Raw genomic sequence first — 26,204 nt, 5'->3', positions numbered from 1 at the left:
TCCTGGCATGTTTCAGATTTGAATCTTGGGGTGTTGCACCTCAAAACACCAACCACCACTCCATATATACCTATATATATATAGTACCTAGTCTACTGACGATCTTGCAACCTATAGTTGTAGTGGCACAATCATTTACTAAAAGAGAACCGCACAGTGCATTGAAGAAAACACCATACATTACGCCATGATACAACAAATATCCTACAACTTTGTCACAGTCTCGTCGGCACCAGCTTCTTTAGCCAATGCCCAGGCAAACTCAGCCAAAGATCCCCTCGTCTCAGCGTGCTGTCTCGCTTTTTCACTGCTCGCTTGTCTAAGCGCATAACGCGCTGCAATGCCCTGGCACACACCCGCCAGCTTCCAAATGCTAAACGACATGCCCCACGGCACCTCCGGCCGAGCGTCGTAGCCACTTTCTTCTGCGTACCACTCCAAGATCTTCTCCGGCTGTGGAAGCCCGGCGGTTTTGCCGGGGAGGAATCCTGATGCATCGTATGGAGTCGCACCAGGGGATTTGGCCGAGTAGAAGTTGGTAAGGAAGTTGCAGATATCGGAAAGGGGATGGCCGATGGTAGACATTTCCCAGCTGTAAGTATCGTTAGTATCAGTAGGTGGAACAAAGGACGCCAAAACATACTCCAATATTCCAATCACTCTAGGCTCCGTCTTGTGAAACACCAGGTTATCAATCTTGTAATCACCATGTACAAGCGTTGCCCGGTCCTTGGGCTGCAATCGCTCATTCTTAAAGAAACGCACAGTCTCTTCAAAGTATGGCAATTTACCCACTGGTTCCTTGGTCTCGATATCGACAGCCTTTTCCTGGCTTCCGCAAATTGTCACCCAAGTATTGATCTGTCGAGGATAGAAACCCGATGGTTTACCAAACTTTTCCAGCCCAACCTTTTTGTAATCAACTGCATGGAACCGAGCCAGGGTTAACACAGCATCGCGCCACATGGCCTCACGTTCGGCTGGCTCTACACCAGGCATCGTGAAGTCCTCAAAAATACGGCCATCGAGAAACTCCATTATGTAAAACGGTGTTCCGATAATTGAGTCATCCTCGCATAAGCAGTACGTCTTAGGGACAGCGACATCAGTGTTTTCAAGAGCATGCATGATGCGGTACTCGCGCTCAACCTTGTGGGCTGTCTTGGAGAGGAGCTTTCCAGGTGGTTTCTTTCGCATCACGAAGCGTTGGCCATCGGAAGCGGTGATTTGATATGTTGGGTTGGACTGACCAAAGCCAAACTAGCAGTCTGATGTCAGATGCAGTACAATACATGGCAACAAGCTACTCACTTGTTTGAGGTCAATTGGTGTTTTGATGTCAGGTACATTTTCAGAAATGAACTTCTGAAGCGCCGCCTCGTCGACGGGCTGTCGAATTCTACCAGCCATGGGAATAAAGTAAAGCGAGGTGAAAGCAGATAGTATGAAGGGATGACCGAATATCAATGCTCAATCACGCGTTTGCTTCGAATGAAGAAGAACGTGTCGTGTTAAATGACAACTTCTTTATATGATATCGCGAATGAAAGGGAGAGAGAAAGATGTAAACTACTACTCCGTAAGAAAGTCAACATCCAGTCCAAGGTTGTTATATGAGATGCCGAGGTTCATGTCTGGGGGATACGGTAACTAGCTCCTAGCCTCTGCAGCTCATGCGGCCCCTCTTCCCCAAGATGTCTCCACAATCCCCAGTTCCATCCCTCGGTTCATAAATTCCCTACTAACAGCATCGACATCTACCTCTCTCCAGGTACTAAATCCATGATAATTTTGTCCTATCAAAACAAAATTAAATTATCACGTAATCGGTACCCATATCATAAGAACTTTCAACTTTATGCTATAAACATTGACATCCTTCGTTCATTATCAGGGTGCTCGAGGCCACTTAAGCCCCAGTATGTCATCCCCACAGTCATTCCCCATACCCCTACTGGGTTCAATCCGTCTCTTAAACAAACTATCGGCATGCACACATAATCGAGGCGCCATATACAAGCTCCCACCGCGGACCAGCCGAAGCAGAATACCGCTATTCAAGAAACAAGCAAACGGTATATAAAAGAGTAATCCTCCCTGCCCTGTCTTACACCCCCGCCGACACAATACATATGGAGTAAACATTCATGCCCAACAAAAAACTCTGACAAATGAAAGCAAACAAAGAAAACCATGGTGACAAGCCCTCCAAATAGCTATGTGGCCCAGGGTCAAGAGAGCAGAAAATTCCGTGGTATCAGTATCCATAACGCCAAGCCCTTCCGTCTGATGTGGTCGTAGTACATGGATCAATATATGTCGAGATGTTTTTGTGGTCGAGAGTCGTATTGTCGTTATAGATCATTTACCAGCCCTTCTTCCGAGCGAAGCGCTTATTCAACAATGCCAACACCTTTGGTACGTTGAACTGGACGTATTCGAGGTCAAGATCATCCTGATTATCTTTTTGCATTTCAAGCAAATCGTCAAGCTTGAGATCCAACTCAAGCAAGCCTCTATTGCGACCTGTCTCGGGTTAGTATTATTACACATGACTGAAATCTGTACAACTTACCCTTGTAGTGCAATGAGATAACAAAGGTTCCCGGCAATGGACTAGTAAAGTTGAAGTAGATGTTGGCCCGTCTGTTGTCTGGAACGTTGCTCTTCTGAATGACACCCTCCTTCTCAAGTTGCTGATGAGTGAACTTGTATGGTCCAAGAACTTGCTGCTTCTGCTGCTTTCTCTTAGTACCCTCGCTTTGCGATCGAACGTTGTGCAGGTAGCTTTTGTAAGTCTCAAGCTGTCCGTTGAGATACACGTTGTGGTCACGGATGGTCTTGTAAACCTCCTGCAACTTCGAAGTTTCCGTGATCACACCTTCCTTGAGGGAGCCAAGATGCTGAAGTTCTTGCTCAACTTCGTCGCGGAGGAGGCCGAATTGGTCGGTTTTGTCGATAACATGCATTTCCTGAAGCTGAGAAAGCAATTCCATGGCACGAATACCCTTGCGCACCATCACTGCATCACTGCGGTTCGTGGCTGCAGCATCAGCAATACGTTCCAGTCGCAGCGGGCGCCTGGCTACGCCACTCGTTGATGGAATTGATCGCATGACTTGGACGAAAATCGACTTGGCTTCCATGAAATACACTTCCTCCTGAGTGATGTCCAAAGCTGCTGTGAGATCACCGATGGCTGATTCCCATCGGCTGAACAAGGGCAAGTTGATGACCCTGTTCTCCTTCCGTGGTAGCTGGGGAGGCGAGGATCCCAGTTCCGACATGATGATGGCAAGATGCGAATTGTCATCCTTCCACAGTTCCTTATGATGCTTGTCAATCAGCGAGTGCATTGCGTAAACTTCGTTGAGAGTGATCTCAAGCTCGAGATCTTTCTTTGAGAGAGCGACATAGTTGTCCATTTCGAGACTCTCATAGAAGTCCTGTACTTCACAGAGGTCAATCATGAATTTGTTGATCCTGTCCTTGTTCTGGTGAATGAACGGCTGGAGCTTAGCCATGTACGGCTCCTTGGCGTATGATGGCTTGTTCGCAAGGTTCTGAAGCATCTTGGCGATATAGGTCAGAGTTCGTCGTGGTCGCTCGGCCGGGGTCCCGTCGATGAGCATGTACGATTTGGGAGTAACGATTGCAGGGTTGATAAAGCGCAGGAAGAAGAATCCGCCGATTAAGGTACAGATGACCTGGTCATTAGCGTCAGGATACTTGCGTTTGGTCAAGCTCCTAATCTGCTTGCAAATCCAGCGGATACCGTAAGGCGCTTCCTCGAGTCCCTCGATAATGGTGGTCAAGAAGCCATTAGCAATCTCGGTCAACATAGTCAGGCGGGGCTCGATAATGGCCTGAACCTGAGGGTTCTCGGCAGCCTGCTCGCCCGTGATTCCCTTGGGAAGATGAGGGGGCAGTTGGCCGGTATCCTCCTCAATCTGTTCTATCATTCGCTCATAAACTTTGAGCGGGTTAATTTCGAGATCGAGATCCTTTAATTCGATCAAGCCATTGATTCTATCAGCAAGTACCGACTTGAGGAAACTCTGACCAGGTCCTCTTCGAGTGTATGTTGTCATCATTCGGGAAACGGGTGTGTTGGCGCGAAGCAAGGACGAGTAGTCAGGAGTGTTGTCGAATTGATATGTCAAAACAGACTAAGTCTTGTAAGAATCCAACAGCTCAGTGCATGATGGTAAATAAACGTACCTGAAACATAGTGAGGAGAAGGTGTTCTTCACGACTCTCGTATTGGTTTCCGTAAATGGTAAACATGACTGTCTGAAGTAGGGAGTCAATCTCGGACATGGAAACCAATCTGCAAAGATGAGCAATGTGCCTGGGCTCAGACTGTAGAAGGAAGAGCAGGTTTCCGTATTTTTGCGTCTTATCGTCGTTTGGGAAACCACCCTGCTGCATTTCAAGAGCATCTTCAAGATGGCTGGCGACTTCATTTTGCTAGTTGCTTGTGAGAACTGGTTCATTTAATTGCCAAAGCAAGCGTACCTCTTCCAAAGCCATACGGTTCTGGATAAGCAATGCGATTCGGGAGTCCAGATATCGAACATCCTTCTCAAGGACGAAGTTCTTCTTAGACTGTGATGAAATTTTCGATTTGAGATCACGCAAGGACTTTTGAGCTGTAAAGAGAGTCAATGGCTCAGCTTCTCACTATGGAATGGCTGGCACCTACCTTTGGCAAGTTCATCTTCAATTTGGAGGTCTCCTTCGTTGGCGGAAATCGACATATACAATGCCGACATGGAATAGCGCTTCGACTGGCGCGCAGAGCGCGAACCATCGTAGGAAGACATGGTGTTCTGACGAGATATAGGCTGGAAGGAAGAGGAGGAGGCGGTTGAAGCTCGAGATGGTGTTTGTAACATGACTGACATAGTGTGTCTGCTACAACTCGGGAGGGCAAAGGTTTAGGCTCATATGCCTCTTGAAACCCAAATAGAGCTTCGTTATTACAGTCGTATTGAGCGGTGACTCAGCTGTCCCGGATAATCGAAGGTGTGCCAGTCTATCCTGATGACTGTGAGTCGAGACAGATCCGTTGGTGGTTATGAAACAAGTCGTCGAGTGATGGCGGGTAGCCAGGCGTGTAGACAGCGATGCCTGTGTGTTGATGGATTACAACAATACGATCAAAAGGACGAACAAAAATCGATCTTGCGACAAGTCGGTCGGGTTCGTCAGCGGTTATGAAATGCGAATGGCGGTTTGGGCGCGCAATTAGGGTACGGTCGATCGGAAGACAAAAGAGGAGAGGACACAAGCGACGATCGAAGATGGAAAGCAATGAGAGCAAATCGATGGGGGGCGACAGTGTGTCGTGAAGCAAAGTTCTGGGAGTAAAAACCTCGATCTCACGAGGAGCGCAGGATAATACGATCAAGCAAGAAAGAAGCGCAAAATGGAGGACAAAAAGACAACGGATTGATCGATGGTGATAACGAAAGTGGAGGTGGTAGCGGTGGTAGTGGTAGTGATAATGGTGGCAGACAGGCAGATGTTTGGAAGGGGAAGGGGGCCGGTGATAGAATTGTACAGGTACAGGCGACACAACGAACAGACCAAGTACCTAAACTAAGGAGGTACTTGTCCTGGGGTGGTTCAGGTAGTGGACTGCAAGGTACCAGACAAGGGTGCAATCTGTATCGTCGGGCAGATTTATGCACGGCTGAGACGCGGACTTCAGGAGGGAGAGACGGCGCGTGGGACGGTCGGTGGATCGTTGGCGTTGAAAGCTGCAGGGACGGACGTGCGTTGTGGGTTTTAGGCTTGGGCTTCTTGGTGTCTAGTGCGTGTGTGTGTGGGGAGAGAGAAAAAAGATAGGAGGAGGAACAGAATAGTAGCAAACGCGAAACAAGCGATGGATGTAAGGATGGTTGCTGTATCTGAATCGCAAGGTGCTGTGGTGCGTGGATTGATTAATTGATTGTTGAGCAGCGATCGCCGTTGAATAAAGCGTTAGAAGCGGAAGGAAAGAGGTTATCGAGAAACGTGACAAATAACGTGTCCAGTGGCTTTTCACTGAGTGGAAGGAGGTACCTGCCTCCTACCTCGCGAGTATCAATTACAAAAAGGCAAGAATCAGGGGTCAAGTCTTATGTGAAAGGCAGGCACTGATAATGGAAACAAAATAAGGGTCAGGAAGGGGGAGGCTACAGAGGCAGTACTATCTCAGGAAGGCACAGCACAGGTTGGGACTGTCCCTTATTAGCTGAGGACAGTTGTGGTGGATGATACCCTGTAAACGGAAATTTATAAGTGACGGTGGGAGTTGGTTGTATGTTCGTCAGAATATCTACACTACCTACCTCGGCAACGTGGCTGGAGTTTAGTCTGGGTTTCTGACATGCTACGATGTAGTGGATGCAGAAGCCTTGGAGCTAAAAAATCAGCCAAATGAACTGTTGTTGACAGTGAGTGAGCCTAGATTATCATTGGATCCTTTGGAGATGGCCTCGGAGCCAAGGTGCGGTGGTATTTAACAGCAATATACTCTGTAATATTATCACAACCATCCGCAGCAGCCATCAACAAATATGTACCCTTGTTATTACAATTCTGGCTGTTTCCAGACATGCGTACAGAAAGGGAAGATAAGGGGACAGGCAGAGCAAAACCAAGCCCTGAAGGGTTCCATAGACGGGCTGGGGTCAGGGGGAGGAGACACATGGAGACAGTGACAAAAAGCAGAGTGGATGTGAAAACATGATCGTTTTTAGAGCGGGCTCTCGCATCGTAGCGGGAACCGACAGGGGAGCCCATGACGGATCAGCAACAACCTGCCATCGCCGTTGGTAATGATACGGAATATTGCAAGGTAGAGAATACCTCAACGGCCGGTTAACGAGACCGTTGGAACGCTGCAGATGAGCAACAAAGAACTCTTTTGTTCAATTTACCTTGTCCCCGTTTTGATGCCAGCTTTGACGGATATTACTTTGACTCTGCACGTGCCATAGGAGTCTAACAGAATTATAGCAAAGACCCGAGCAGGAAATCAGTCCAGTCGCCTCTTGAATCTGTGTGGAACGAAGGCGTCGCAAAGGCGGGCATTGGCGGGGTTTCTTTGACAGAAGGTAGCCCAGTTTGTGGTGGTACAAACTACTAACAAATCGTCTATCTCGTTTGAACTTGAACCCAAACTTCTCAAGCAGGTTCTGGGCTATGATTGGAATTGATCATCCTGTCGTCGCCAGACCGCCACAATTATTAAACTTGTTATGGCTGATCAGTGGCGACGATCTATGTATCAACCAGTCCCCGTATAGTTTTGATATGATGGTCCTTGACGAGTTTGGTCTTGTGTGTGTGCAATGCTAGTTGTGTCCCTGATCCATGTTAAGGATTTTCCCCAAGCATGACCAGCCAAAGAACAAAACTCTGGGTAAACTCCCGTTGTTTTGGAACTCGGTCAACTGAAGGGTCCGGCCTCGACACAGCAGCGCTAGATTAATTGACGGCACTTATCAAAAGAAAGCTGTGGCCTTGTTGATATCCAAGCTGAGAGAGGTTGAAGCGTATAACAAGCACAGAGCTTTTATGTTCAAAACTAAACTGAGAGTAGACAAGGAGGGGGTTGGAGATCACCCCAGGTGCTCCCTGTTCACTGGACAGACAAGAGCCTAAAGGCCAAATCAGTCCTCGTGCCTGGATAAGTTTTGTTGCAATACATACGTAGTATCAACTAGTTAGCGGTCGTCGAGGAAGAGCGAAGCGAGAAGAGAGGAGACAAGACAAGACGCCAGAGGGACCAGAGGGGCCAGAGGGAGGGAGGGGGGCGTCAGTCATTCATCCTTGCGTGCCAAGCCAGGGGTAGATTAGACCTTGGCCCGTTTCGGGCTAGATATAAAGACAAGGCACAGGGCTCAGGCTCTACTAAAGTGCCTGCACCTGCTTATGCATCCACTGACGGGTCGTTGTGGATGCCCTCCAAGTCCATAATGGAGGGGGTCCGATGATGTGTGTTTCTCCTCTGTAGTTGTGCTCTGTGGCAGATATGCTCAGGTATGTTTGGGCTTATTCTTGTAATATCAAGAGCGAGTTATCTGTGAATGGCTTCATCAACCTTTCAAGTATCTGTCAAGTCTTCCAGGTTTCCGGTACAGCTTATAATAGAGTCCATACAGCGGAGGTCCGCCCGTGTGACTGTATGAGGTCATAATGTTCTTTAGCGAGAGAAGAGTGACTTGACTTTGATAGTGAAATGATGAGAATCACATCAGCTCCAATGAAGACCCAATAATAGTAGTAGCAGTATGTAACCCCCAATTTTTATTTTATTAAAAAACAGAAAAAGAAAAAAGATATTGAAGATATTGAAGATCGTCAACAATAAGGGTTCTTGGTCTTTTTCTATTGGTCTAGTCTAAATATTAACTTCCATATTGACTTGTTACCCTCAATTATCAGCACACATCATACATATCGTCACATCCCAAGCGCGGCATGTCTCGCATCAAATTGTCTCTTTCTTTCCTTCTCTCCATGTACCTTTCTTCACTAATAACCAGCCCCAAGACCCATGTCTCTGGCGTGCTGTGCCTTTATTCCCTCTCTTTCCAGGTCCCCCTGTCTGCCATGTACACTCCCCTGTTCAATTCGCAAAGTACATCGAGACCAAAGGTACTTACAAACAATGGCCTGGTTGCTGGCTTCCCTGTAGAAAGTAAAAGCATTGCGGGCTGTAATTGTTGTTTGGCCTGACTTGATCATTGTCGATCGCCGGCAGAGAAACACGATGCAACGACAAACGGCTGCAGAGTTTTGAAGATCGCCATCTTGGGCATTATCACAGCACATGAACCCCCTTGTCACAAGGCGATCGAGTTCTATTTTGTTCTTGCCTTTCTTTTCTTTTCCTTTGGCGAATGCGAGGCTCATGCTTGGCGGTTCGGATTACGGTCTCATACCACAACCCCATGCTACGATCGTCAATATCACGTCCTTCTCATATACTTCTGTGGCTCTCTTTTCGAAAAGTGGAAACCAAGGTTCGCATGGTATGTATGTATGTCAATGTTGGATAACCGACCATGACAAGTCATTCTCACGAAGCGAAAGGCTTTCTCTCCACATTGTGATCCTCGATACAACGCAAGCCACAGTCTTGCAATAACGGCAATATCTTTCACTTTCAGGAAAGCATTGTTTCCCTCGAGTGGCTAAGCTGATACAAGATCTAGACAACGCCAGACCCTCACATTGGTGTTGATGGCTTGCATCGCTGGGTATTAGTCGTTGCTTCTACCAATCACTAGCCATCCTGGCCACGTCCAACAGAAATGAATGCCAGACTCGAATCCCTCAACAGCCTTGGAGTCTGTGTCACGCATATCCGTATATCAGTGTGTATTTTGGAGCCTGACGCATTGCGTCTTCAACTCACTGTTCAGTCTGTCGGGTCCCAAGCCTCCAGGAAAAAGCAAGCAAGCGTCAAAGCGGGTGATAGAGTGCATGGAGCTAGTAGATGCACATCAGCATGCATCGCCAGGTTGAGCCGGGGAATTGGAACCAACGTTCAAGACCCAGCCAACGTTCGTATCCTCCAAGTGTCCACTTGCACAATCACTCCTTGCTTGTCGGCTTGTACGGCTTGTCCACTTTTGGACTTATCACTTCTAACCTCAGATCATTATCACCCTCTTTCATGTCAAGTCCAGGATAACTACGGGCAATCCCATCAGAATCTAGAGAACACGTCCCCCACGTGCTTCTAACTGACGGCAATGACACCTTGATCTCGTGTTTGTGCCCCTGCATATACAAGAACAATAAGCTGACTTGGCCCCAGGTCGTAAGCTCTTATATCGGCCTATGGGAGAATTGTGCCTGGCATGCGGCACAGACTCATCGATACTATCATTTTACACGTCAACTCCACTAACTGGAAGAATGGAACCATGTAGCCGACGACCGAAGACAATCCGAATACGCAAGGAGATCTGTTTTTTTTTTTTGCTTCTTGACGTGGTCGAACAAAGCACAGATGATGTGATTCTCCCAGTGTTTCCCCTACCAGACAGGGTTCCATACGTCGTCGGCCGATCGAATCCTTGATCAATTCTGAAACGAAGACCACTTTGTTCACGGGACGAGCCTAGTTTGTCTCCATTGTGTATCAAAATACATGCATCATTGCATACATGCGAGTGCAGCTCATGTCACGTTTGTGTAACAACCCACACCCAGGCTCGGTTGGTTCCGGTATCAGATTGCTCAACCCTCAACATCGGCTTTGACGGCTGTCTCGAAGTATGTTTATCGCATTATGCTTGTCTTATCCTTGTGTCTGACAAGGGCAGTTCAATCAATGCTGGTGATGTGTACCATGATGTATATGTGATGAACTATTAAAAACACCACACTTGTGCTGAGCCTCTTGAAACGGTAGCGACTACGTGAGTCTGTTCTGTGACCAGATGGCATGAATGGTTCAGGAGTACACAGACTGTTCCCCTTGCTAGCATGTGTGGCCAGTATGTTGAACATTGGATACTGTTGTCGTTCTGGGGGGATTCTGGTGATTACTGCTCTATTTCTATTTATAAATATCGCCAGAGCATCGTCAAATGTACCGAACGACTGATAGCAAGTCGCACGTTGCGTCGTCAAATCAGCCGTTTCCGGATTTCAAAGCATGCCTACGACTTCGATTCCTTTACGCGGTGAATTCGTGACGTCCTAGAGATTGTTATCTGCTTGTGCCGCCAGTACTGATCTGCTTATATCACAGTTTTGGTACTCGTGATATAGCCATGGGGAAACTCAGTCGTCTGACTTGCGTTTCACTATAGTAGAGATCCCACAGTAGATGGTATCCTGAACTACAGTTTGATCCCGTCCACGTTCCTGGAAAACTCCCCTATCGTCAATATACCAGTCGTCCGGTTCCTCCTCTATCAACAGATGATGTGTTCCCAGTAATTGGATAACGGCTGTTACCCAGCCGGCCGAGTCCTTAGGGGGCAGGTCCTGATCTTCGCCGTTTCGATATCCGTACGGAACTGTATCACTGCAGTTTCTATCTTGCGGCAGAGGGACAAGACTCAGTAATTGCTTGAAGGTGGTCTCATAGTCCTTCTTGTAGATGACGCCGATCGTACACTCCGAGCCAAAATCCGGGTGATGGTCCAGGTTGTCCTATTCCTGGTTCACAAACGTATATTGACCTGACTCTGAGTTCTGAACGGGCATGAAAAGACGGCCGTGCATTCTAGTTTCGTGCGTTTGGATGAATATACCACTTTGTTTGTCTCCTCTATCTCCTTCGTCGTTGTGGCTGACTCTGAAGTCAACAACATGAACCGCAAGGGAATGTCGAAACCAAGTAGGCAATGTGTATTTTAGTGTCCGAACTGTTGGCGACGAAACGTTATTTGTTTCGTTCGGCTCGTTGGTGGTGTTCTGATCTTGGTCGCTTGCTGGGGCCAAAGGACGTTGGAGAGTCCAAGTTGAGTATTCTATGAGACTGGCAATATCCATGATTGCTGTTCCTGAAGAATTATATCCGACGACTCGGCTCGTCATCGGTGGTCAAGACTAGGGGCCTATAAGCTGATGAGCTTGTGTTCCACGTATTTATAGATGCGGTGGCCTTATGAACTCACAATAAGGGCGGCTGGCTATCCAGTGCGCAAGGGCATGCTCAGCTCGGGAAAGGAAGAACACTTGAGGGCAGAGATCATTATGGAAGGGGATTTAAATTCCCATGCTTAAGTTGCATCTCTGTATTGTTAGTGAATATGTTTAGAGACGGTTAATTATGCAGATTCAGAGGAATGGTAGTACACATAGAGGCCATTGTTTTAGTGCCACCGGCATCGGCAGATACTTCAACGTAACTGCCTACCTGTTTTTAGTCAAGGCAGAGCCTGTTTGTTTAGCATTCAACATATTTTACTACTCATTGTGTCGGCTCCTCAGCTTGTTGTTGAAGAAAAGAAAAAATAGATTCAAAATATTTACCTACGTGTAAATAGTTCTAGATTCAACTAAATATTTAAGTTTGTTGATAACAAAACTCAATCTGATAAGTTCAAAGACATCTTCATACCAAACTAATTCTCCCATCAACAAAAACACATTTGGTGAGCTGGAGTTTCTTAACCAAAGCCAAACATTTGTATCACTGATAGTGAGTGGAGCTCAGTCTGATGTCATTAAGCCTATTTAGTAGCTAAGCTCCCCCGAGCTTCGAAAGCTCCGCCTCCACCTCGAACCTCAAACCAGCAATTGCCGATTTATACACACTCAACCCGTACAATCCACCTCAAGAATCGACTCAATCCGCCTCTAGCCATGTCTTTCCGAGCTCCCCTCCGTCGATTCGCCTTCGCCAGGCCCTCTTCCTCTATCTCCGGCGCTGCCCGTGGCTTCCACTCGACCCCTCGTGCCTCCGTCAGGGTCGGCCAAGAGATCCCGAACACCGACGTCCTCCTCGAGGATTCGCCCGGAAACAAAGTTAACCTCGCTGAAGAGTTCAAGGCATCCAATGGATACATCATTGGCGTCCCTGCCGCTTTTTCTGGCACATGCTCCAGCAAGCATGTCCCCTCATACATCAACCACCCCAAGCTCAAACAGGCGGGACAGGTCTTTGTTGTCTCCGTCAACGACCCCTTTGTGTAAGTTTCGTTTCCCTCTTAATTCTATTAATGCCCTGGTTAGTCCCACATGAAGCTAACTAGCCACGCAGCATGAAGGCCTGGAGCGACCAGCTTGACCCCGCAAAGCAGACCGGAGTGAGTCAACATCCATGATATATACCAATTCACCTCATCAGAGCCTCCATATGTACTTCTTCTAACACATACAAGATCCGATTCCTCGGTGACCCCACTGGTGAGTTCACCAAGGCCTTGGACCTCGGTTTCGAGGCATACGCCGTCTTCGGCGGCATGCGAGGCAAGCGATACGCTCTCAAGGTTGAGGATGGCAAGGTCAGCAAGGCCTACGTGGAGCCAGATAACACAGGAAGTGCTGGTAAGTGGTTTTTTCTTTGGTGGCTGTATCTTTCAAATGCTAATATACATTTACCAGTGTCCATGGCCGAGCAGGTTCTCGAATAGGAGCTATGACGATCATGCCGAGGCAGGCTGTGTTATCTGTGTCCTCTAATATGCATCCATCTGCAGGAGGTTCCTTGGAATATCTAAGAATTTACGTTACAAGAGCACAAAGTAACGAACCTACTCGGACAATCTACATGGTTCTATGGATCCGAGGTGCAGTGATATCTTTGTATTTGCCATCGTGCAGTAACCACCAAATCTTGCCATTGAGATTCACACAGATTGCCACCACAATAAGTGCACGATCTTATTCATGCCACATGGTCTTCTAATCATTTGCCATGCACCAGCCGAAGCTCAGCGTTGGGTCAGTCTTCGACTTCATGTGATCTTTGCAGATGCCATGAGAGTGTTGTCTCATGCGCATTCTCATCCCCAACCTGTATCTCACATGATGCAAGATTGTCACTTGACCTTTCAGTTATCTACACGAACGAACTTACGCCTTCATGATAATCCTCTGCGTCGTGTATACAATCCAGAAACGAACACTGAGTCCGTACAATCATGGCGATATTGCTAAGCTCGTAAACACGTCTGGTCTTCATATCTGTGGCATCAATCTAAATTCACCACCATTGAGGGCAAAACCCCCGGCCAGATCTAGTGTTTAAACTGTATACGCCTCCGTGAAGATTGTGGCGACATCTTCGTATCTACTTCTCGTAGAACTGTCAACCTTCTGAACTTGCCACAATAGTCGAGAAGTTTCTGCTTGCGTGCTATTCGATTCGATTCGATGTACACCATGATTCACGAACCTACGCGCAGGTTCTAAAGACGCACACTTTAGGGTAAATTATGGATTCTACAAGAACTTGCTCGTTGCAAAGATGCCGAGTTTCAACCTACATACCTCGGCCAGTGTGCTGTTCAGTGATAGCGAGAAGCATATAAATGTAGTAAGTCATTCATCCGATAGATATCTCAGAATTGAAATCTTGACTACATTTGCGTAATCTGGTCTTCCTTGAACTCATTTCGCTTTCCCATATGAATAACAAAACAATAACGATAGGATGAGTCCAGCAAGGTGAGTATTTTACAGATGTGTTATACGGGAACTCTAATCCTTTTAAGTTGTGTTGTTTAATTTTAACTCACCGTAAGGATGTCTTTCGAATCATTGTCCAGTTCCCCTTATTCTGATCAAATTGGCTTTACAACAACACGTTAAAGTAAATTCTGAAGCTGAAGGTTAATTTAAGTTCCGAAATACCCTATACTGAAACGGCGTGGAAGATATTTTTATTTTGGCTACATTCACAACTGCCTGCCAAGGTGAGGTTGTTTTTATGACAAACCCCGAAAACTCATGGGCCGTTTGAGTACTCTGACAAGACAAGGTTGGGGTTAAAGATGAACACAATGAGTGCTAACACATCGTAGGCGTCCTTTACATCAATATGTAAAAAGGCACGCTATGACAAAAACCACAGCACATACTATCCACTGACCGTGAATTTTATCATAGCACCTTAATATTGTAAAGTAGTTTATTCTGACAATTTTGGCTTCCAAAGCCCAAAAACCACATTTGAGGAGTAAAGTAATTTCTAGAAAACGCCATCTCAACTATGGTAAATTTCATTAATCGGAAATGAAGCTGGTCAAGTTTACCTCGCCAACAAAGATCACATCAGGAGTCAAAGGGACGATTGTTCATCCGATAGCCGAATGGATCCATTAAAGGATGGAAATAGTAGCAATATGTCGAGACGGAAAAGAAGCAATGGCTTGCCGAATAAAGACGCAAGGCCCGAGATGATGATCGACGGGTCGCGCCGTCCAAGGGCCCCAAGCTCACAAGCGGAGAGAGGAGAGAGGAGCCCATATTGCTGAGGAGCTTCAACGGTGGCGGCGAATGAGAACCATCGCAAGGGCTTCAGCTCATCACCTCAAATGAGCTGAAGCTACTAGACAGGGACGAAACAGAGACTAACAAAGGGCTTAGGTCAGGGGCAGGGACGCGTCTGGAACGCGATGCTGGGAGTAGCTTCATATCAGTGGGCGAATTAAGCGCGCAACAAGGGCATTGGATGAAAATCAGAGGTGATTAATAGCGAATCAGAGTTGTGAGATGCTTGGATCATGGCCCAATATGAGACGGCCATGTACTCCGAGCTTAGTTTCGGGAAAATAGTCGACTTTCAAATGGCCATTGTTGAAAATCAAGTCAAATTTGTCAAGGTTACGAATCATGCTACTGTGATAGTGGCGAGTCAAGGCCGACGTGACCAGCATCAAAACCTGGATGCAGAAATTGCGGCTGAGGTGATACCGGACATTACAATTGTGACCAAGAGTGGGAATGTAAAACAAGCCAGACCTCATCTCTGTCCAAGACAAGGCGGTCGCACGTACATGTCATCGCAACTTGAGCCTGAGGTTTTCTAGTGAAGGTATGGTGTACCCATACCTCAGGCAGGTCGATGCTGTACGTACTGAAGATGGGCTGATGTTTAAAGTCATCAACGTCAGGCATTGTAGTTGGGTTCCCACCGAGTACCTTGTGTAAAGACTCGGACAACATCTGTCTGATCCGAACCCCGAGGCAAACAGCCTAATGAGCTGCACATCTAGATTCAGCCTATCCATATTTGGTGTTATCTGTGCTGTTGCCTAGGTAGGTAGGTCGTCGTCTCAGAATAGTTACGACATGGCTGTCGAGGTTGGGTTGGTGTACATGCTGACCTAGATCATAGGGCGGCTGCATGCATTGACGTTGGGAAATGGAATGATTGGGATGCAATCCATCATGGCACAGGTATCCCGTCATCTGCTACCTCGATGACCTGTTGCATAGGTAGTCTTAGGTGCTGTAGATTTCTTCCCATCTGAATGCCCAATGTAGATATACGTCGGGGCCAATCGGAATATTATCGATCCCTGGTACAAGCTGGTAACCAATCGATCCAGGTCAAAGCCTTAATTCTTTGTCAACAGAAGCACCATATTCAAGCTTACAACAAACTCTCCTTCTATGTCAGAAATAACAATGAGAAGAGGAGGCGAGATGACGGATCTCTACCCAACCACACCATCATAATCCGCCCCAAGCCGCAAACCAAATTGTGACAACTGGCCAACCATGCGCATGCATCTAGTCATCCACGGGCCACAACCACCATCATTGCCAGCAGCAGAGGCAGCAGCAAGACATAAGGACACACACCACTCAAGCCCCCACCATCTGAGACGATGTGCGATACACGAAGAGGCAAGCAGGGCACGGTAGGTATAACGAGGTTGTGATATGGCCCTGCGCTCCTGTAATCCTGGATTGTAGTGCAACAAACAAATGAATGCCCTGTATGAGATGAAGCACATCCGATAACACACTGAGCTGAATATCCCCTGATAATTATTGGATTGTATGCAAATTGCTTGCTTTCTTTTGCTCTTGATATGATTGTTCTCAAACTCGGTGCTTCAGAATCCAATGTCATAGCATCAGTCTGGAAACAAAGCGACGTCAATTGAAGGTACGCGCCGCGTCCGTGTGCGACAGGGCACACAGAGCTCCTCGCCCACATGCGGACCTCTCGGCAGGTTATCCCGCATATTCCCATTGAGGTGCGACGGCCGTGTTACCTGATGGCGATCCACAAAGCCAAGGATCATGGCCACTCACCGACTCCATAGGTCTTACGTACGAACGACTGACCTCCTGCTGCAGCCAGCATTAGCAGCTTTCCAGGACTGAACACATTGACGACAGGGCTTGACGGCAGTAACCTGAGAAGATGAAATGAATCAACACAACTGCCTCTGTCCTGCCAGAAATTTGGAACAGTCTCGTACCCTCGCACTCATCATGCATGGGTCTTTTTCGACGCGATCGAAGTTTGTTGCTCGCGTGGTAGTAGATACAGGCACTGTAACAGTCCAAGGAATTCTGCACGTGGACCATGGCGCAGTGGAGCTACACTCGAGAACAATTGACGCAGGATCTAAGCCAAGTTGATAATGAGCAATGAGGCTTGGAAATGTCTCTGATCTCCAATATGCGACCAGTAACGAGAAGGTCCAGATCGCCGGATTTATCTGTGAACAAGTGCCGACAATAATACACCGATATTTGCCCATTGTCTTGCCGGCCTCCATCCTTAGAACTCAGCCATACTCTAAAATCGTAAAGCTTGTATGGAATTTGGTATACGGCCGCATGGCTCCCATGTTGAATTTCAGGTGGCTTTTTGACAATGAGCACTGGAAGGAAATATACTTTGTTCCAAGCAGCATTGTCGAATTCGATATGCAAAATGATCGAATGGGCCCTGTACATATGCCCACAGCCAGTCACCGCTCTTCGTATACCAAAATTGGCTACCTCTTTGGGAGCGCTGTCAAAAAACCTCAGCTCACTTCAAGTAAGATCTTGTGCTCTATTTTGTCACCATCAATGAAAGCTCGGGCTAATTTTAGCCCTTCCGGGCTGCCAACTCATCCATACACCATCCACGGATAATGATCGTCCGACAAGAGAGGGGTGGGAAAGCCTAGGCAAATAGCAGGTGGATTGTGGTTGTGATAGCTGTCGTCACCACAATTAACATCGTCCTGCTTGCTACCCGAGAGCTCGCTTTTATGTGAAAAAGTACCTAGTAATGGACATTGTGCATATGGGCACGAAGAAGCTGTTTGAAGGTGAAATTGTAAATGGAAAAAAAGATAACGTACATCTGTTTAGTGTGAATTTGATACGAGACCGGAAGGACTTGTGTTTTAGAAAGCAATGTTTTGGTTAAAGGATCCCACCACTTCAGCATCAGCATTCTTCAGCTGTTGATTCCTGGGTGGGGTCCATGCTGTGTATCAGATAAGAAATTGACTGAATTTATTGAAATATTTTTAATTTATTGAGTGAATGAGCATGATCAAGTGAGTGAAATATTAAGCTCGAGCAGTTATTTATTCTAAGTTTATTTGTATCTATAGTAGGTAGGTACTGAGCATAATGAAGATCTTGAAGTCGTTGCGCGTGAGAATTAATTATTGACACTCGGACCTTCCATTCGTACTAGGTACACACCACTACCAGCCCCCTCTATATCAGAGTTTTACCCCTCCAACAGGGGCCCCCCTACCCGAAAAAAAAAGAGCTACCCGTTTAAACAGAAGGTTGCTGTAGTGGATGAAGCCGTTGCGTCATGGCCCGGAATGTGGATTATCCAATCAAGGGCTCGATGTGGAAATGTCCCCACAATCTGATTACTGTGGCCAGTCAAAAATTATCAAGTAGTCTGGAGCCTGCCCCCTCAAATCATCTTCTCGCATTCCCTCGTCCTCCCCTCAGGCTTCACCAATCAATCCTCCTCCTCCCATCCACTCAATTCAGTTTTGTCCCAGGCCTCTCGTCGAAACATTAATTTGATTTGATTGAGTTGTGTCGCTAGGTACTATAATCTGCCTGGCCATTCACAATTCGCAATCAGTCTCGACTCTGGTCTTGATTGGATCACATCCGCGCAAGCCGCCCGTTATCTCAAGGCAATACAATAAACGCTCTGTTCGCGCTGCCAGCTTTGAGCTTTGGTTGGCCAAAACTACGACAAGCTTCTGTGCCTGCGAGCTCTGAGTCTTGCGATTCGTTCAACACCTTGCAAATCACCTTAACAGGCAACACGACTGGAGCTACAGCTATTGTTCAAGCTTCATTCAGCCTTACAACCGCTGCATATCAACGTCAATTGCACCTTCATTTGGCAACCACTTTATCACAGCTCGGCTTGTCATTTTTCGCCCCCTGACACCCAGCCCTCAGCTCAAACAAAACCTTGCAACAAAACAAGCCCAAGCTGCAAGCTGTTCATATACTATACCTCTCACCCTTCACTAATAACCTTCAAGCCCAACTCGGTGTATCTTGCTTAGCACAACACCTATACTTTTGCCTGAACTACGTATATCGGTGGCTGGGTATTGTTTCTTTGATCGATTGTTTTCTTTCTTTTACATTCGAACCTCATCTTTTTGGTCTTTTTTCACACAAGATCAAATACCATACCAGACCAGACCAGACCGGTCGGCCTCTTTCTTTCCTCCTTCATTCACATTGGCCGTTTCCGGCCTGTATTGGAAGCGTGAATCCCCCTACCTTCGGCTTGGGGATTCTCGGCTTCATATTAGTTTGGCTTGGCCTTGTTTCTGAAGCTGCCTGCCTGTCACCAAATTGCAAACACGAGCTAGCTACCAAGACTTGCCGCGCGACAAGACTAGCCATCGCTCGCCCGAGACAACCCACCCACCCCGGTTCGAATTAAACCCACCCTGCCCTGATAGCAAATCAGCACTCTGCCGCATTTCGCTTCACCTTTTCAACTCACGACTTTGAAGCCTATCATCGTCGCCAGTATCGTCTTGCCTGTATTCATTGGCCGCATCGTCTATCACCTGACGGTTCTTGTCTGCGGATCCCGATTATACCCCAGATTCGAGCTATCTTGTTAATTGACCTTGAAAGGGACGTTGTACAGTTAAGCTTCAGTGTGCTCAAGGCATCACATCCATATCAACGGCATACCCGCGTTCGTGTACGTCTCAGCATCTCGCAGCACAAAAGGTACGTAGAGATTCAACTCTTGTTGCGCTCTCTGTCAATGTTGCACATTGTTTTCTTTCTCATCACTGGTAATTTTCCTTTTTTCTATCTTTTTGCCCCGGTGCTGGTGGTCCTGCTCGTCCCTGAACAGTAAGCGCGTCGTGTCGCGGTGACTGTCAGATCGTGTCAGCATCGCATTGCTTCTATCACTTTATTTGGCAAACGCGTCTTTTATTCGAAAAATAGCGCCCCAACGCGTGTGTTGTATGTCATCATTGATAGCTTGTGGTACATCGAGTATTCTGAGCTTTATTGTTGCACTTGAACTTAATTGACGTTGCTTGCGTGTACTTAGACTGACAACATTAATAGCTGTTCAAGCGACCGTTGTCGTGCTCAGATAAACTTTCAACACGTATGTATTGCATGTTCCTACTCTATTGCTCTGCTTTCAACCTCATGCTTTTTTGTCTATCATGGTTTATTCATCTCAATGGACTTATCAGGTCCTTTTTTCCCTTCGCCTTGAGCATTGTGTCTTTGGGCAGTCCAGTTTCCACACCTCCGTCATGAAACGTCGCAGTCGAGTGTCTGCTTCGTACTACGGCTGATGATGTTAGGAAGTGTGATGCCCCCAGTCTTTTCTCTTTGCTCTTACTCTTGCCTCACAAGCCTTGGCGTGCACAGCTGTGCTATACAAGTCTTCTCCCCTTCTGGCGAGCCAATACCCCGCTTCCAGACCCTGTTGCGAGGCGCAAAACCGCAGTTGTCCAGAATCCTGGAAGAGAATAAGTCATGGCAGCCAATCATTTTTGACTGCCGCCCGCCCTTGCTTGACCAAAGCTCACATCGCATGTCTGGACGACGCCGTTTAAGGACTGTCGTTGATATCTGCATTGCAGACTGAACCGACGCCTCGCCGGTTTTGATACGTCTATGCAGGCAAGGCAGGTCAATGACATCAACCGCCGAGCCGGAGGTATAGGCAAAGCCTCATTCTATCCCAGAGCCTCAAGTCTGCCCAACGAAGGAAGTATCCTACTTTGAGGCCCCGAGAATCAATTCTTACATTACAGTCCATGCAGCTCCGAGCAAATGACTTGTGGGCTGGCTGGCTGGAAGGTGTGGGCCCATCTGTTGCTGCATATTCCGTCATGCATGAGACTCTGGGTTGCCAACGCATCAAGAGTGGCTTTCCAAACGCGCATCTGCACCTCAATCGTTCCCGCCCCCGTTTTTACGCCGTTCCTCTTACTCTAGTTTGACCTATATACACTTGAGCTAACGCCTATGGTTGGACAGATCTTTCAAGACAAGCAACCGACCAGCCAGCGCTGTCCTGTCGCTATTACTTGTCCTGTGTTTGTTGATATCCTTCAAACTCGACATTGCTCGTGTGGCTGTGTAAATCGCCGTATTTACTTACCATAATCGAAAGCAGAACCAAGCCACAGCAACATCTACTCGGCTTGACCTGCCAGCTCACGTACACGTGCCTAATTACTATATTGTGGCCACTTGCAGAGAATCTTCGATTCGCTCAAATACGCCACGAGCTCAATAAGCCCGAGACTGTACCCAACTGAGAGATTGATCTCGAATACCGCACAGGAGTGATCAATTGCTGCGATCGAAGATATCTTTTCCTTCTTTAATTTGCGCAAAGAGGGTATAGTATCACGCGTCAAGTATCAGGACAAACCAGTTGTTGATACTACGCGTGATACAAGGATAACGCGACGAGGACGCTTCCTCAACACTTGTCAACGAGACAGCACTAGAGGAGGATGGATTACGGCCAATATCAGCAACAAGGGCAAAACACAAACTCGGGTTACGCAAACTCAGCTGCTGCCAACAACATCACATCACCAACGAACATCTCCCAGCACCCAGTGCAGTCGTCACCCATTATCTCTTCCCAACAGCAAGGTCAAACTCAAGGTCAAACTCAAGATCACAGCATGTATCAACCACCGTACGGAGTACCGCAGCAGGGTATGCAGCAAGTTCATTATGGAATGAACGGTATACAGGCGGCCGCAATGGCGGCGACCGCTGCTGCCTCTGGTTCAAACTATGGCTACATGCCTGCGGATCCCAACATGCCTCAGAGCTCACCCCGCATGGGCGCCAATGCTAAGAAGGATGGACGCCAATCTCCTCGCATGAACAGCATGTCTCAATTACCTGGACGTAGAATGAGTCAGGTCACAAGCCCTGGCGTTCCTACTGCACCGATGATGACCCATGCCGGCGCGCGTCCAGGCGTCGCACCATCGCAGATGCCGACCGCACAGATGCAACATCCGCAATCGCCTGACATGCCGGCTGCTAGCGGTGCAGAAGAATCGCCGCTATATGTGAACGCCAAGCAATTCCACCGTATTCTCAAGCGCCGCGTTGCCCGCCAAAAGCTCGAAGAACAACTGCGACTGACATCCAAAGGACGCAAGCCATACCTTCACGAGTCACGACACAACCACGCTATGCGAAGGCCTCGTGGCCCTGGTGGTCGCTTTCTTACAGCCGAAGAAGTTGCGGCTATGGAACGCGATGGTGAGAAGGGTGCCGATGGAAAAGACAACTCTGCTGGAGAGAATTCAGGAAGTGCGGGAACAAAGCGCAAGTCTGAAGCCGGCTCGGCAACCTCGAATAAAAAAGCTAAGACGGACACAGCGAGCCCAGGGGACGAAGAAGATGAGGACGATGGTTAGTGTGGTGCTTGAGTGCATCCACGGCCCGTTTTTGCTCCTTCCAACCCTTTGCGTTTTACGACGTCACGAAAGCACGATTCTTACTTCATTCTGCCGCTCTTGTTCCCTACGCGATCTCAAAGAACCTTGGTGGTGCAAGCAGCTTTTCTGTTAGCCTGGTGAGCGTGTCTCCTACGGATCGTGTATGTCATAGACTTGACATGTCTTGACGGTCTATATGAAGGCTGTGTCTGCCGCGCACCTTTGGACGGGACGTCTGTTTTTGAGTTTCATTAATAAAGCACTCTTCTGGCAACAGGCAGTTCATGTCTATTATCATATCGTCAATAGGGGATATTGGATGGGTAGAATGCACGACCGATACCCTACCTCGTTTTTTTCATTCGTCCCAATTTTCTCACAAACTCTTCACTATTTCATATTTCTGTCTTTATTTTTCTTGGAGGGATTATCAAGGTTAGATTGTCCGTCCGCAACATTCACAACTGTCATCTGTCCACTGGTCGGGTTTCATTTGACATTCATGGGAAAGAGCAAGCGGGAAACATGGAAATGCGAAGGAAAACAAAAATAAAGAAAGAAAGTATCGAACGGGTAAATGGAGAATGTACCGAGCCGCTTATATAAGGACTAGGGCTCCATCTTGCCATGGGCTTGAGGCTTTCTCATGTGTGTGTATGCGTGTGTGTATATGTTAGAGGTCAGGGCGTTGGATTGATTGATGGGTGTCGTATTTATGAATTAAGGCTTATACACGTTTGTTGCTTTGACGGTCTCTACTGTGACTCTAAAAGTATGATAATCTTTGGGCGTGCAGCTTGGCTACGAGAGGTAGGGCTGTTAGTTATGCACGCTCTTGTTGGGAAAGTCAGTCGTTAGGAAACCTTCATTTAAGATTTTGATCTACGCCAGAAAACGTAAGACATTTGACGGGTTTGGCTTCCAAAGTATGATCCTGCAAGCTTTGTCACAAGTGGTAAAACACAAAGCATAAACATTAGCATTTCAGACTATTAGGTTACCGGTGTTGGTAACCTAAAACTCATCGATCAACAGATCTGATATCATATCTCATAAGTCATAAATAAAAACCAGAGTCGTAATACGCCAAACAAAGAAATCAACACCGACTGAGGGAAGAAATGCGTCATGATACAAGAACAGTCCATCACCAAAGCACAAACTCCAAAGGAAAATTGCAGTCAAAAGCACTATCTACATTGAACACTCCCCAACACCGCCCTTCTCCAAATCTCCAAATCGTTCTCGAGGCCATGTCGGTATCCTCAGTGAGCATATGCCATTGTTAATCCGTGGTGCGACGGCCGCGATGGACCGATTGTCAGAAACATCAGCGGAATCTCGTGCATGGCGTCGGAGATGATTGAAAACGCGAACGACTGCGCTACCTATGGCGCCGAGTTTACGCAGCAAGACACCAAAGGAGCGGGTTTGAAGGAATGTAATAAGGAGCATAAAGGGAACGCAAACGAGTATCATTGTAAGGGCGAAACGCCAGTCTGTTGCTGGAATAGTAAAGACTGTCATGCCGAAAACGGACTTGATCATGTCAGTAAGGATGTTCTCGTAACACTATCATCAGGGGACTTGGAAAACGCACCGTTACGAAAGTCAAGGGTAAAAATATCATACTGATCATGGTGAGTATTCTAATATTGTCACCCTGCTCAATCGCCCTTCGGCTCTCCTTGATAGAACTTCCACTGAAGAGCTGATCCCTTAAGTTCTCAATCTCCTTGCGTGTGCGCTCGTTGCGCTTGAGAACCTCGGTGAGCTCCTGGACAACTTTGTCGAGCTCGGCACGCACAGTGGCCATACGCTCACGATAAGAAACGCCGTCAGGTGTGTCAGGGTATCGATGTGGCCACAAAATGGGGTGGTTTCCAGCCCAGAAACTGTCAGTGAATGTGTCAACATAGGCAGCAATCATTGACTTGATGCCTGTGTTGACAACGGCTAGAGTGTTGTACGACCAAAAGTATCTGCGAATAAACGTGAAATGCCTGTCTTCGAAGAGAAGCTTGTCACGGAGCTTGGGGTCGAACATGAACTCGGGCTTCAGATGGTCAGTAAGAACTTAAATTATACTAGAGTAGACATTGGAGACGTACAGGAGGAGTGATGAGTTTAGTAATTCGCTCATGGAGGATCAAGTTTCGTTTTGTTGCATCGCGATACTCGGAGATGAGCAATTCCAAGAACGCATGCGGACCGTTCACATACTTGTTGTTTTCTTTGGTGAACTCTTCCCCTCGAACTGTGTGCGAGTTGTCTGGGAAGCTTTGAATAGCAAGTAACTGCCATGGTCCAAAGGTGTTGAAGACAAAACCTTCTCGTGGACGTTCTCTTCTCAATCGCCAGGTAGGAGCCTTTTCGGGCTCTCCACCGAGAGACAGAGCCAGGACAGAACCGCACTCTGCAATATCAATGTGGTCTCCCAGACGACTCTCTGAGTCTCGCTTGTCGAATCGCTGCCAGGAAGCCGGTTCCAGAGGGGGATTGACCACAGTGTAATACTTGAAGACAAAGAAGAATGACTTCTGACGGACATTGGGTAGGGAGGTTGATAGCCCGACTGGGAGCGAAGTTGGAATGGATTGAGAGGGTGGTCGCTCATAAGCCCGGTTCATAAAGGCGCGGGTGCGGCCGCGGTTGGGCTCATCAGAAAGGAGGTGGGTGAGGAGCTCAGTCATATCAAAGTGTTTAGACATGGTCAGATGAAGGGTTGCGAGGATCAAAGGGGTGGGCTCTTGGACTATTCTAAGCAATGTCAGTTGGCGTCAAAGGGATATTCGAATGACCTGAAGACTTACGTGATTCTGCCTACAGAATGGCTGTTGGTGTTGACGGATCGGATAGTTTGCCAGACTGTGGGCGCATCTACAGAATCAGCTGAGTTCTCAAGTTGCCCGTCGCTGGTATCTGACGATGGCTCATCCCCATTTCCATCAGCGCTGAGTTTAAAAGGGATATTGTTGTGTCCAACCTCATACACCTCAAATGTGGACTGGCTGTACTGCTCCTTCTCGTAAGCTGCAAAATCACGAAAGACAGCATTCGGATCATTCGGGATCTCGGAGCGACGCTTGATCATCTCATCGAGAAGAACAGTCATCTCTGGAGAAAAATCAGTGTCACGAAGGTGCTGGAAGAGTTGTTCATCAGACCAGCTTTCTAGAGCGAGATGGCCCTGGACTTTGTTGCGAGAATAGTCCTCAGCCTTTTTCGCAGTAGTAATGTCGAGCAGAGGGACGAAGTGTCCATCTTGATCATCTTGTGGGAACCCAACATGAGGACTATCGCTTGACAAGCCCATCAAAGGCCACGACTTGACGGAAAGAGATGTTCTTGGCTCGACACTCTCCAAAGTACCTGATCGAAGCCGTGGGCAGAACGGGGAGGGAGGGCTCTCCATTGTGAATGTTGGGTCATCACAAGCTCCAAGAGGTGACCTTGAGGTACCTGGAGACTCATTGGAGATGCTGTTTCGAGTAGGGGATTCAACTGAATCTATCCGATGAGAGACAGAACCACCCCCATGATTCGCTGGGGAGTGTTGATGCTTTTGGTGGGTGGGCTCAGGTACTCTAATGAGTTTGTCTAGGGCATGGGAGGATGTGTTTGTGTTCATTGACACACGTATAATGAGTTTTGATATGATTTTGGATAAGAGTTGAAGCTGGTTCTAAACTATATGAATTGGCTATCTACCAGACTGAAGACACTGGGGAAGATGGATGTTTATTTCTACTCTTTCATCCCTCGCACCTGATCCATCTATCGGCGGCTTCCGATGCATATTGCGGCTGAGTCCTGCTCGGT

At 47.4% G+C, this 26,204-nt stretch overlaps 6 protein-coding genes across 6 annotated transcripts; 2 read left to right on the top strand and 4 right to left on the bottom strand.

Moving 5' to 3' along the window:
* Positions 1–204: 204 nt before the first annotated feature.
* On the bottom strand, positions 205–1,410 carry FSST1_003165 (phosphotransferase family protein; the record flags this gene model as incomplete). Its single annotated transcript, XM_083229220.1, has 3 exons — positions 205–592; positions 644–1,260; positions 1,312–1,410. The coding sequence occupies 3 exons, from the start codon at positions 1,408–1,410 to the stop codon at positions 205–207; spliced, it is 1,104 nt and encodes a 367-aa protein (XP_083086595.1).
* A 955-nt stretch (positions 1,411–2,365) lies between these two features.
* Positions 2,366–4,826, bottom strand: FSST1_003164 (Ras GTPase-activating protein; the record flags this gene model as incomplete). The annotated part of the gene is made up of 5 exons (XM_083229219.1): positions 2,366–2,526; positions 2,576–4,169; positions 4,222–4,470; positions 4,519–4,652; positions 4,706–4,826. 5 exons carry the CDS (start codon positions 4,824–4,826, stop codon positions 2,366–2,368), a joined length of 2,259 nt encoding a protein of 752 aa, XP_083086594.1.
* Positions 4,827–10,794: 5,968 nt separating this feature from the next.
* On the bottom strand, positions 10,795–11,511 carry FSST1_003163 (uncharacterized protein; the record flags this gene model as incomplete). The annotated part of the gene is made up of 2 exons (XM_083229218.1): positions 10,795–11,169; positions 11,218–11,511. 2 exons carry the CDS (start codon positions 11,509–11,511, stop codon positions 10,795–10,797), a joined length of 669 nt encoding a protein of 222 aa, XP_083086593.1.
* An 816-nt stretch (positions 11,512–12,327) lies between these two features.
* FSST1_003162 (Redoxin) lies at positions 12,328–13,097 on the top strand (the record flags this gene model as incomplete). Its single annotated transcript, XM_083229217.1, has 4 exons — positions 12,328–12,653; positions 12,725–12,770; positions 12,846–13,011; positions 13,069–13,097. The coding sequence occupies 4 exons, from the start codon at positions 12,328–12,330 to the stop codon at positions 13,095–13,097; spliced, it is 567 nt and encodes a 188-aa protein (XP_083086592.1).
* Positions 13,098–21,431: 8,334 nt separating this feature from the next.
* Positions 21,432–22,361, top strand: FSST1_003161 (transcription activator HAP2; the record flags this gene model as incomplete). The annotated part of the gene is made up of 1 exon (XM_083229216.1): positions 21,432–22,361. One exon carries the CDS (start codon positions 21,432–21,434, stop codon positions 22,359–22,361), a length of 930 nt encoding a protein of 309 aa, XP_083086591.1.
* A 1,215-nt stretch (positions 22,362–23,576) lies between these two features.
* Positions 23,577–26,013, bottom strand: FSST1_003160 (cora-like Mg2+ transporter protein-domain-containing protein; the record flags this gene model as incomplete). Its single annotated transcript, XM_083229215.1, has 4 exons — positions 23,577–23,921; positions 23,983–24,438; positions 24,494–25,142; positions 25,196–26,013. The coding sequence occupies 4 exons, from the start codon at positions 26,011–26,013 to the stop codon at positions 23,577–23,579; spliced, it is 2,268 nt and encodes a 755-aa protein (XP_083086590.1).
* Between the last annotated feature and the right edge of the window lie 191 nt (positions 26,014–26,204).

The sequence above is a fragment of the Fusarium sambucinum genome, chromosome I (assembly GCF_050947815.1).
Source record: "Fusarium sambucinum isolate potato_lamoka chromosome I, whole genome shotgun sequence".
NCBI classification, from domain to species: domain Eukaryota; kingdom Fungi; phylum Ascomycota; class Sordariomycetes; order Hypocreales; family Nectriaceae; genus Fusarium; species Fusarium sambucinum.
The sequence above is the reverse complement of the archived record's forward strand: the minus strand, read 5'-3'. Positions and strand labels throughout refer to the sequence as shown.